The following is a 12,105-nucleotide window of genomic DNA, read 5'->3' on the forward strand; positions in this document are numbered from 1 at the left end:
TGATGTGTTTACGATTTGAACCACCGAGGCTGTGTCGTATGTGATTGTTATGAGATAGGTTTTGTTCTAAGCTATGCATGTTGAGAATTATACCGTATGTGTACCGTGTCTGTGAAAAGACGATACAATTTAATGGAAAAAGCTTGCCAACTATGCATACCGTTTTGACAATTTGTTTGTAGGAACCGATAATGCAAATTATTTTGCATTAACAAATAAGCGTTTCTTTGTTTGATGTTTTAAAAGTAATCGGGAATCATGTCTTAAGAAAAAAATTAGCAATTATATTCAGTTAAGCTCTATTTTTTTTTTATTTTGCATTGTCCTGTATCATTGGGACATGTTTAAACGTGCACGCACAGCACAACTTGCTGCAATTCGCGCGACATGCCTCCAGAACGGAAAGTAGAATAAAAATTTACAGCGTTTAACTTGTTAAATATTTACTTTCTCACAAAAGCAGGCTCAGTTTTAGTAAAGTTATCTCTTAATTTGTAATTTGATATGCATGTATATAGCAAAAATACGGTTGTTATGGCTTATGTATATATTCAACAGCAAAAGTTCCTCTTCTCATCTCATTCCTCTTTTAAACACTCAATCCACCCAACCGCATGGAAATTTCCATAGAGTTCTCCTCGCTTTCCTCGGTTCCACTTACTCCTTCATAACATCCGATCTGCAAATATCCTTACCCTGACCTCACGCATGTAGGAAGGAGGATATCCTTACCCTGACCTCACGCATGTAGGAAGGAGGATATCCTTACCCTGACCTCACGCATGTAGGAAGGAGGATATCCTTACCCTGACCTCACGCATGTAGGAAGGAGGATATCCTTACCCTGACCTCACGCATGTAGGAAGGAGGATATCCTTACCCTGACCTCACGCATGTAGGAAGGAGGATATCCTTACCCTGACCTCACGGATGCAAGGAAGAACAAAAGATTACCCTGGCCGATCGTAACAAATTCGCGAGTATTGGGCTGTGTACGCATCGGTCAGGGTGCATAACTACTCATGCTGACTCTCCTTCGCATTGCGGACTCCTTCGCACTGCTTAAAAATTGCAGTGCTATTCCAAAAAGGATATAAAAAGGGGTTGCAACCCTAATTAACGAGAGTTGTCTTAAAACCTTCGTACACAAGAGTTGTTGTAACCATCGGAAAGTTCAGTTGCTAACCTAAGCTATCAGTTACGCGTCACACAAGCAAATAAAGTGTTATAGTGAAAACCAATTCAGATTGCTTCAATCATTGTGTCGAAACAACAGTTGAAAATCATAACATCAAACTTTGCAAAAGATTCGAAATGGAAACGACAAATAAGGAGGACATGTGGTGTGAGGACACCTACGAAGAAGTTGGTACAAACCAAGTTCCAACCATTCAGTTTCCAAATAGTAAGTCAGGTAAAGTGTTTTTTTTTTTATGTTCAAATAATATAAATTACATTTTCCTTTGCAGTTCCAAACCTCCAAATAATCAAAATAATAGGGGAACCACAGCTCAATTCCACGAACAATAATAATAACCTTGCAGTCGACATGCAGCCATGTAGTAAGTTTCAAAGCGGTCAAAACGATTCGGTTCTTTTTAATTATATAGCATTATTTTTAACTTTCAGATTCTTCTTGTCATGCCAACACCGAGAAATGCGCGGATCGAGCAATCCAACCAGATGAAATTTGCGGCAATGAACAAAGTATGTGTTACTTTTTGAGTATTTTGTCTATGTGATACGATGTGCGAATTTTAAAATATTCTCATTTTTATTATAGCTAACAAAAGAGCAAAATTGTCTTCAGAAGCAGAGATTGCGGAGCTTAGAGCCAAAGTGGATCGGTTAGAGAAAGAAAATAAGTATTTAAAGGATCTTATAGACAATAAACTTGATATACTTATTAGAAATTCAGCCCGGCATCGAGAAGCCGTAGAGGAGTTAGTCGCTGTAAGTTGTCCTAGGCAAGGTCTACTTTCTAGGAACGAATTTGAGCTAGCCAAGCTTAATACAAAAGAAGAATTAGATACCTTTGAGCAATCGATTAGCACTGACCCATCATTTAAAGAAAATGTAGTTAGGTATTTGCAGAGGCAAATAACAGTCGCAGATGTAGACAGTCGATTACATGAAGCGCTTGATTTACTTTTTACTCGACCATTTTTTGCCACAATCAGGTGGACTGGAAAAAGTAAGCCGGGATCAACGAAGATAGAGTTAAGGAAGTGTGAAGGCATACTTCTTCTGTTAAAAGAAATAGGAAGTAATGCGAGAGTTTTAGCAACTCCCAAATACGTTGCAGATTTTTTAAAAATTCGTCTTAAGCACGCTCCGTCTCGAGCTAACCTTTCTCCTACCAAACACACTTCTCTTCATAAAAAAGAAATTAATTCATTAATCATTAAGTACTTATCATGTAGACGACCACCGACATAAATGATATTTATTTATTTATTGAGTATTACGGTCCGATGCCGTATTGTCAATATAAATGATATCTCTCTGAAAAATTATTATTAATATCGAGTTGTTGTTTCTTTCTTAAATAATTTGCTATACACTAATTAAGATCTTATTTAGTTTCATTGCATATCTTCTTCTTCTTCTTCTGTGGCACTACAACCTCGAGAGGTCTCGGCCTGCCATTTCTGGCTTTCTGTGACTTAATTTTACCCGTAGAAAAGTAGTCAGCCTTTCGTACGGGGAGGCGGTCTGGATGGGATTTGAACCCCGGCCCTGCCGTGTTAAGACCGGCGCCGCTGTCGCCTCGGCCACCGGACCGCCGCAATATGGGTAAATAAATGTGATACTTCTCATGAAATGAACTACATATTTATTATCTAAATTGAATTCACAGCACATCTACTCTATCAATGTGTGTATTAAAGGAACAAACACTATTTCTTGCACAGAGCTGGTTGGAAGAGCTACTAACTTACACAGTTTTTGATCAGTGTATATTTCGAACGTAGTTTCTGGCAAAGCATTATTGAAGCTTTTGAATATAAACATTTCACTTGATTCAATTGGGTCATCGAACACTAACTCTTTCGAATTTAGTTTTGGTCCTCTGATACATATTTTGTTGTTACATGTTTCTAAAACATGATTTGCTGAATGAAATTTAACGATACTATTGTCTTTTGACGGCGGTCCGGTGGCCGAGGCGACAGCGGCGCCGGTCTTAACACGGCAGGGCCGGGGTTCAAATCCCATCCAGACCGCCTCCCCGTACGAAAGGCTGACTACTTTTCTACGGGTAAAATTAAGTCACAGAAAGCCAGAAATGGCAGGCCGAGACCTCTCGAGGTTGTAGTGCCACAGAAGAAGAAGAAGAATTGTCTTTTGTTAAAAACCAACAATTTCTTTGGTCATTTTGCAATACAAAATCTTCTGTTACAGTTACACTGATTGTTTTCTTTTTTTCACTTATTAACGGATAACAAGCATCTTTACTTTTAGGAATCTTAAATTCATCCAACTCTGCGAGTCTGTTAATGGCTTGTTCCAAGCTCTTCCATCCACTACGGAGAAGACGTTTCAAAAATTGAAGATGGTTTTCAAAAGGATTTGTCGAAATTAGTGATAGTGACCCAAACCTGAGCATTTCATCATAAATATGTTGCAAATTATGAAAATTGCTTGTCATGTACTGTCTGCCATACACGCTAGGGAAGTTTTCAACAAATTTGTTTAGTAACTGACCTGCAACGTGCCATTTACTTTTATGAACTGTTGAAGAAAACAGTGTAATGGCACAAAACAGTAGCATGAAGTGTTTGTACACCTCAACAGGCAGATGATCTTTAATGATGACAAATGACGCGTAATGCAAAAAAAATACGCACTCGGATGCTTTCCAATGATTGAGGTATTTGAGATGGCGTTGTTTCCTATGTACTTCAAGAGGTTTTAGTACTTTTTGAAAAGCCTCCGAAATCCGTTCGCATTGTTTTTCCGTCCATCGTTTTATGCCCAATGTACCGTCTCGCCATCCCAGAAGCAACCGCTTTGTTGCTCCTAAGTCAATAAGATGCATCCGATCTGTTACACATATATCTTCAATAATGTCGAAAAATAGAATGTCCAACAGAGGGGTGTACACTTTGCGGTGTCCGGGATAAGCGTCATTTCTGAATGCTGAATGTTCGTTTTGGAGCATTTAAACCGACAAATGTAACTCTATGGCCCAAATACTCTCCTTCAATAGTACATTTTAAACAGCTTCCGTAGCCGGTGTGGCTAGTAACACCTATAAAAAAATTAATTTAAAAAGGACTTTATACGCTGTTACATGCAATAATTGAAAAATATTTTACCTTTCACAAACGACCTTGCCGGCGTGTCAGCAACTATGGCCAAAAGCTAAACGGCGACATTTTCACCGTGCATGTCTAAACCTTTGGATATTAAATCATTCAATTCCTCAACCATTGGGCGGAGATACTGTTCGGTGCTCTCTGGTTTTTTTATAGCCGCAAAAAATAGCAACAGTCATTACCGGTGCTTTTGAATCCTCTACTATTTTAAAAAGTATTGGCCAGAATTTCATTGCAGAACTGTTATGCAACGGTAATCCATCAATGGATATAGTCAGCGTCAGTTGCTTCGAAGGCGGCTTGTCGTATATATGCGCGAAAATAATTTAAAATTTCAAATTATGGTTAAACATACACAATTTTTTTGACATTTCTAAAACTATTTACCGGTAGTAATTACACAAACTCTTTTTAATGCCATGGTACCAAAATTGTCCTCCTCCAATTTCCATTATTTCTGACGATGCGTCGCGTTTCGTTTGCAGCAAGGTTTTAGCAGTTGCAGGGACTTTTACATTAACCTTTCGGAATAACTTTAACACCATGTCAATGGACTTATGCGTGGCATTTGTTGACAATGCCCAATATCGAATTCCGTCTACTACGGACAACTTATCCAGCGTTAGAGCATTGTCATTTTTCAAAAAACTATCGTCATCCTCATCATCATTGTCAGAAAACATGTAATCTACCAATGGTTCATCTTCTTCCTCAATTTGGGGTTCATTTATACCGATTGGTGGTACTGTAGATTCATCTTCAAATAGATCTAAAGGTAACGATTGGGGGCCTAGAATGGAATCAATGATTTATTATTTGTCAACAGCATTGAGCACAACATGGGCTTACATGTTTCAGCTTGTGTCGCTTCTTGTCCAATTTCAACTGATGGATTCAGCGCCTTAAACTTGTTCGACCGCCGGTAAAATCTTCCACTTTTCCGTGCACGTTTTATATCCGACATTTAAAAAAAAAATCAAAATGTTCACATAAAACCATAAACTTCACACAAAACTTCTGCCTGTTCGCAAGTTGACATGAAACCACAATAACACTAAACGAAGGTAAAATACGATGAAGAATGTAAAGAAGAGTCAGCGACGTGTTATAGAAAAGAAAATCGGTTAACATGCACGCACACAAATGTACAGAACCGCCGGTTATGAGAGTGCAGCGTATGAGTTTGTACGGTCAAATCTCTGACCGTTTCTTGACTGAGAAAAAATAAAGCCGCCGTCGTACTCGCAATCTCTCGCGTTGCTATCTCAGCGTGGGAATAACTGAGAACGATTAGACAGAGAGAACACTTTTGTTCGAAAACGGTCAAAACTGTCTCGTTGGGTTATATTGTCACCAATTTACCACACCAGCAGCACAGTGCAGCTCTCACACCGACCGACACCCTCACTTCACGCGGATTCAAACGCGCTAAAAACACAAACTTTGATTAGCAGGCTTGTGTGTGTGTGTGTGTGTGCTTTTTTTTGTCTGTTGCCATATTTATTTCGCAACTTTGGTTGTAGAATGAAACTCACTTTGGGCAAGACGCGAGAAGAAGTGTAAGGTTGGGAGATGTGACGAAAAACGGTTAAAAAGTCTTTTCGCTTATCAGCGCTGCTGTTTGCACTAGTAAAAGCAAACACAAGTGATAACTGATGAAACAAAACACAGGCACTTGAGTTTATACTAGCTGGTTGAGAGACTCGACGAACTCGTTGGTCCAGCATAGATTTTGGTTCAAATTGCGATTTTTTTTTCTCATGACTCTCACTCTGTCTCTCTCTCTCTCACACTCTCTCTGTCTCGTTTACTCCCCCATATGGTGAAAGGGAAATAATTACCATTTTAAGTGATTAAACAGATAGTAGCACCGAAGAGTGAGTGACGCGTCACAACTATGGATTGTAGCAATAGGTGACACTTAGAGTAGAGCGGGTAGGTGAGACCAAATGGGAGCATTTTGTTTTTGCTTTTAAGGCTAGTTTAAGGCTTGTTAAAGGTAAAATTATTCCACCAGTACAATGTCTACTACTGTTCGAGTAGCTTGTCAAGAGATTACTTTGTTGATCCTGAGCATCGCTACCCTTTGTGTCCGTTCCCGTCTAAGGGCGAGTTTAAGGCTAGTTAAAGGTAAATTCTTCCTCCAGTATATCGTCTAGAGAGAGAGAGTTCTGTTCGCTGTTCAAGGATCCAGTCCGTAGATTACCTGGTTGGTCCTGAGCTTTACTGCCCTTTTATGTCCTTTCCTTTATTAAGGCAAGTTTAAGGCTTTTTAAAGCTAAAGACATTAAATCCATCCTCACCATCTTCAAAGCTCTCTTTATTGATCTAGTTACATTGTGTAAATATGACGCTACATTCTAGTTTCGGTACACTGAGATACATCTCGCTCTCTCTCTCTCTCTTTTGGTGGGCTAAGCCTCGGAGCCAGCCACTCATTTCATCATCAATTCCACAGCAAGCAGCAATGCTATGCCGCCCATGCCATTTTAGGTGCAAACACACCGTTCCGCTGTTCGGTTCACTTTACCCAACAGTCGTCGTCACCTCTTATTCTAGACCGAGGGGAGTACTCTCACCGTGCCACGAGGTCAACTGGTTTGAAAAACGGAAAAAAGAATCATCAAAAGAAAGACAGAGAGAGAGAGCACGAGAATGAGATAGAGAATGAGCAATAATGATAATATAGCATGCAACTCTGTTAGTAGCGAAGAAGCAGCAACTATGGAAAATCTATTCCCTCTGTTGTGTTGATTTGGAACGGCGCGCGCACTCTACACTCTCTCACGTTGGACCTAAGAAAGTAATGTGCCGGTACAGAATGAGACACAGGCGATATGCTTCTATCTCGTTTTTCGTTAGCAGCTGTTTTTGCCGACGCCTGCCTGTTGTGTTGGCTGGCGCTGGCCGAGGTCTGTCTCCCCCACTTACCAACAAGCCTGGCCACGTTTGCTGTGCACCGCAGAGCAACCAGAGAGAGAGAGCAAGAGAGAGGACTCACGAAATTTTGGTCGTTTGGGGGTACGATTTTAATTACCTGTGAGGTAGTTGACGGTTGAGTTTGACTGTCAAACGGTCAGTGAACGTTAGTGTTCCAAAATGGACCATTTCGACAGTTTGTGGATTGAAGCTTCAATAGAAAAGAGATTGTTTAGGACTCTTTTTAACTAGGAGATGCATGTTGGGAGCAGGGACGGAATAGCATAAAGTCGTAACTGTTCTGGAACCACTCCCGGTAAGGTGTCCACAAGCGTGATCTCTAGTCGTCACTCAGATCTCTGAAGGAACTCATTCTCGTACAGACATCGCAAGAGCCGTACTATTTCTGGTGGTGTAGTACATGATGCTTTGGGTCTCTTAACCCGATGTTGCATTCCAGCTGCAACTGTCGCCGGTGTTAGTCGCCTGGTCTCTGGTACGGTTCGTTCGTTTACTACTTCTCTCCTTTCCTATTTTTGAGTGAACGTTTGCCCCAATGTAGCCTGGCCTATCTGCCTAGACCGTTTCAGGCAAATGTGGACGTATGGGTTGGGGAAGCTGAAAGCAAAAACCGGGAGAAAGTTCGCCTTTCGGACGCGTAGAGTATCGCCATCGATTTGTAAAGACGATCGATAGTAACGAAGCCGCGGTGGTGTTGGTTGGCGGGCGTGGGATAATCAGAGGGCAGCGAGTAGTAGTTGGCCCAGAGCGGCCTCGGTGCATAGTTGGTGGACTTTCACCCTAACCTTGCTTCGGTCCGGTACATCATGCACCGAGCTTTCCACCAAGGAGAATATATATATATAGAGAGAGAGAGAGAAGGAGAGTAAGAGAGCGAGTGGGGACGAGAATATGGGGGATAGACGAGTGCATTCAACCGGTCTAACGTATCTCCCATCGCTTATCGCGTGAACCAACGCTGTCTGTTGTGTACAGTGTACATGTGGAAGTCGACGGGGCGCATATGTGCTCCTAGCCTAGCCCAATCGTTCGTTTTGTGGCCACAGTTTTCCCGTTGTGAAACATTGGTGATTTACCTGCGAAGTCGCCCATATTAGCCGGTAATATATACATGCCCGGAAGCAGGTGACGTCCGTTCGATTCCGAACCGAAGGTTAATATGGTGTTCACTTTTCATGCGAATGTCTGGATATATCCCGAGTCTGGACTCCGGACAATATAACCGTCAACTTCTTACTTTATTACTAATATTTCTGCCGTATGAAACGTATCCGGAACGATGATCTCAACCTAGAACCTCCGGCTCAAAATGACGTTATCCGGGCTCAAGTTGGAAGCATGGTTCCTGTGTGCGTGTGTGTGTGTTTCATTCTTTTATTTCCTATCATCATCTTCTGCTTTTCGTGTCCGAGTCAAGCCCAGAGATTCGGTTCCGCGGACCAATTTTATCGGCTTCAGACTTACTTTACCCACTTTCCCACTTCTCTACACATCATCACCATCGTCAGCTGCCATCTGCCACCATTGCGCCACACCGCCGCACCTCAGTAAACTGAACAACGACGAGCAGTGGCAACGCGCGCGCTTGTAGAGTAACGACAGCACACGCTGGGCCCCAGGTAGTTGAGGGGCTTTTACTTGCTCTTTTCCTTACTTACTTTTTCGCTTCGCACTGCTCTTATACCTCTCCGGTCGCCATTTTATAGCCATTTTAATTAGAGTGTTTGGTGGTTTTGCCGTTTCGTTTTGTGTTGCGCTCGCACGACCTGCTACCATGTTTTGTGTGTTTGTTGTCGGCTTTGTTTCTTTCGACCGATGCGTTTGGTGGTTGGATTTGGTTCCGATGCAGCGTTTGTTGAGAGTCGGTCATATTGAGGTTAGGAATTAAAGTGAGCAATTGTGCCGATGGCTTGTGCGGTTGTGTTGTACAGCCTGTATATCGGTAGAAGCGAGACTACTTTCGATGTCATCTTGCATATAGAGATCTTGACTTGACTTCAGATATTTGAGGACATACCGTTTCTGATGGCGACTCTTAGATATTTAATGAATGCTGCAGGACCTAACCTGTCCCAAGTGTGGATAAACGTGATAAAAGAGGACTTGTTACCAACGACGGCAATTCTTCCATACCCTTAAATGCTCATAGGACCTAACCTCTCTCCCAAATGTGGATAAATGTGATTTAAAGAGGACTTGTTACCAACTACCGCAGTAGTGTGTGTGTATGCAGTGTTAAGTGTACAAGAAGGGTTTTTCTCAATTTTCTTTCCCCCATTTGTGTGTGTGTGCGTGCTTCTTGTGAAGCAGGAATAAAAAGAAAACCTTTACCGAATCGAAGAAAAGCACCTGTGAGTACATTCGCGCAACGTTATCAAGCGAAACGCGAACCTCAAGGTGGCGATGGCACGGTGAGGAGGTGTAATGCGAGAACCACACATTTCTGCCGAGACCCGAGACCCGAAACCGGTAAACACATCCCCCACACATACAAACGTCCTTTACATTATATACAGCGTGTAGATGCGTGAGAGCTGGTGAGAGTATAGCTGACCGTTTCGATCCGCGGTACGTCGGAGAAGACTTGAATGAAAAGCCGCAACACTGACGGTTTTCGTAGTCGGCGTCGTCCGGGGAACTTGAATGAGTGGTATGGAGTTGGGATAATCGCCCTGGAACATTGTGATGAGTGCTTGTGCACTCTCACGCTTGGTCTCACTCTCTCTCTTTCTCGCTTCTTCTTTCTCTTTATCCATATCGCGGGCTCTCTCTCTCTCTTCCACACTGGCGCGAATCATCTGAGATCGGGTTTCTCGGGAGGGGGTGGGTGGCTTTGGTTGGGTCTGGGCCGGTCTTGGACCACCAAATTGGTCCATTCCGGAACGGTGCTGCAGCATTTTGTGTCGTGCGTTTCACGGCATGCGACGGCCCGCCGAGAGGTGCTTTCGCCGTGTATAACACTCACCCTAGTTGTGTTGCGTTGCAGGGTGCGCTGGTTAGTGATTTACCGGACACACAACCGACACAAAACCTTGAACGTGAAGGTTTATCCCGGCTCGTGGTTTTAGTTAACCCTCTTCTGTACCCGTAATCCGGATGCTATCGGTGGTGGTGGAGCTTGCGGCAGAGTGACACGGGTTAGTCGGGTACTAGCAAACACCGCCAACCATCTACCATCAGCAACTTCAACTCGCTTTTGGTGGGTACTTTGCACCGTTAGTTGTGTTACAGATACGTGTACAATAGATAGACCTACCGTGATGGTGCGTGCGTGTGTTTTGTGAATGTCTGCTAGAGGAAGAAATAAGAGAGGCTTACAGGGGAGGAGTAAAGCAAAAGAAGGTGATCCAGAAGAAATCAGCAAGGAGAACACAAAGGAAGAGTGGTTGAGTGGGTGATGCTCCAGCAAACCCGCAATCGCCAAAAGAAGAAGCAGTAAGAGATAGATAGGCTCCGGAGAATGAGAAATGAGCACAGAGCTACGACGATTTGCCACCGCCGATTCGCATCGACATCAGCTTCTTTGGGTCGCTTTTGCATTGTTGCAGGCAACCACAACTGGCCGACTGGCCGAGGTACCTGTAGAGGTGCGTGTGTGTGTGTTAGTGTGTTAGGGTTTGCGCCTAAACCCCAAACAGTGTGAGGTGTTCCGAGGTTTGAGAAGCGACGCCGTACACCTCGCGCCCACTATCGGGCCTCTGATCAACTATCAAACGTCAGCAGCAGCAGCAGCAGCAGTAGTAGCAGTAGTAGCTGCTGTAACCTCGGCTAAAGAAAACAGAGTGTAGTGTGTTGTATCTCTTTCACCAATGTGGTGCACGTGAGTGCGACAGGAGGGTGGTGGTGTTCGAGGGCGGGGGTTATATTATATAGGGTACAGTGCGCGGTGCAGTCTAGTGTTTCCTGCTTCCGGATGTGGTAGACGTTGATAATAGAGAGGTTGTGGGCGCTAGCGCACCGGGCCACCGATCAATTTGTTTCCCGAGTCTGCTTCAATGAAGAACAAGCAGCAGCAACAACCGGCACCAAAGAAGCAGAAGAAGCAGCAGCAGCAGCAACCGCAGCAGCAGCAGCAGCAGCAGCATTTGCTGCGCCAAGAACAACCCGAGCAGCAGCAGCAAAGCCTGCGTACATCACCTACTACTCCTCGCTACTATCAGCAACAATATCAAGAACCGCACCAAAAGAGAAGCCTGGACGATATCATGCTGAGCTCGTACTACATCTATGTGAGTAGCAAGCTTGTCATTAACACGTGCATTTTGAGGGGGGGGGGGGGGGGGAACAAGGGACCCAAGGTGACAAGATCTCCTCCTCCGTGTGTGACTGCTGCCAAGTCTCCAGACAAAATCATCCAGGTTTCGGTGGGTGGCCTGTCTAACAATATGTGAGATTAGACGAAACAGGGCAGAGCAGTGGTCGACAAACAGTGCGTCTTCTCACAACTCAATGTTTGTCGCTTCTTCTTTGCCAATGCTGATGCTCTGGCGTTTTACAAAACAAGATGCAAAAGGGCAGGGCAGGGATGTGGGGGGTTGGAACTCTGCGGGGCTTGTTATAGGGTGACGATAAGAATAGATTTGTGCGGCTGAAACAACAGATCTGTGTTAACAACAACGTCACCACCTCTGCCCTCCTTCACCACGTTCCTCACCGGTGGTCCGTTCCTGAGAGACTCATGCGAGACGGAGAAGCGGAGCTAGTAGTGGACATTAACAGCACACCACCAGCAAGAAGCTGCCGATCGGTATTTTTGCGAGGAATGTGAAATCACTTGTATCACGCTGGTGTGTGTGTGAGTTTTGTTGGTGTTGGGTGGGAGTGATGGAGGAAGGTTGAGGTA

At 43.7% G+C, this 12,105-nt stretch overlaps 3 protein-coding genes and 1 long non-coding RNA gene across 4 annotated transcripts in view; 2 read left to right on the plus strand and 2 right to left on the minus strand.

Moving 5' to 3' along the window:
- Positions 1-313: 313 nt before the first annotated feature.
- LOC118509261 lies at positions 314-990 on the minus strand. The gene is made up of 2 exons (XR_004905853.1): positions 924-990; positions 314-886 (listed from the first exon to the last, which is right to left on the minus strand). It is a non-coding gene; the product is annotated as an uncharacterized LOC118509261 (long non-coding RNA).
- LOC118509245 lies at positions 885-2,454 on the plus strand. The gene is made up of 4 exons (XM_036049564.1): positions 885-1,405; positions 1,470-1,562; positions 1,630-1,707; positions 1,784-2,454. The coding sequence occupies exons 1-4, from the start codon at positions 1,315-1,317 to the stop codon at positions 2,437-2,439; spliced, it is 918 nt and encodes a 305-aa protein (XP_035905457.1). The 5' UTR covers positions 885-1,314; the 3' UTR covers positions 2,440-2,454.
- Positions 2,455-4,705: 2,251 nt separating this feature from the next.
- Positions 4,706-5,943, minus strand: LOC118517602. Its single transcript, XM_036063933.1, has 2 exons — positions 5,172-5,943; positions 4,706-5,112 (listed from the first exon to the last, which is right to left on the minus strand). Exons 1-2 carry the CDS (start codon positions 5,284-5,286, stop codon positions 4,706-4,708), a joined length of 522 nt encoding a protein of 173 aa, XP_035919826.1. The 5' UTR covers positions 5,287-5,943.
- Positions 5,944-10,343: 4,400 nt separating this feature from the next.
- Positions 10,344-12,105, plus strand: part of LOC118509231 (serine/threonine-protein kinase tousled-like 1) — a 30,808-nt gene continuing 29,046 nt past the window's right edge. The window contains exon 1 of the mRNA XM_036049542.1: positions 10,344-11,491. Coding sequence (XP_035905435.1) covers positions 11,258-11,491 — 234 coding nt within the window. The 5' untranslated portion in view covers positions 10,344-11,257. The remainder of the gene's footprint in view (positions 11,492-12,105) is intronic.

The sequence above is a fragment of the Anopheles stephensi genome, chromosome X (assembly GCF_013141755.1).
Source record: "Anopheles stephensi strain Indian chromosome X, UCI_ANSTEP_V1.0, whole genome shotgun sequence".
Lineage (NCBI taxonomy): Eukaryota > Metazoa > Arthropoda > Insecta > Diptera > Culicidae > Anopheles > Anopheles stephensi.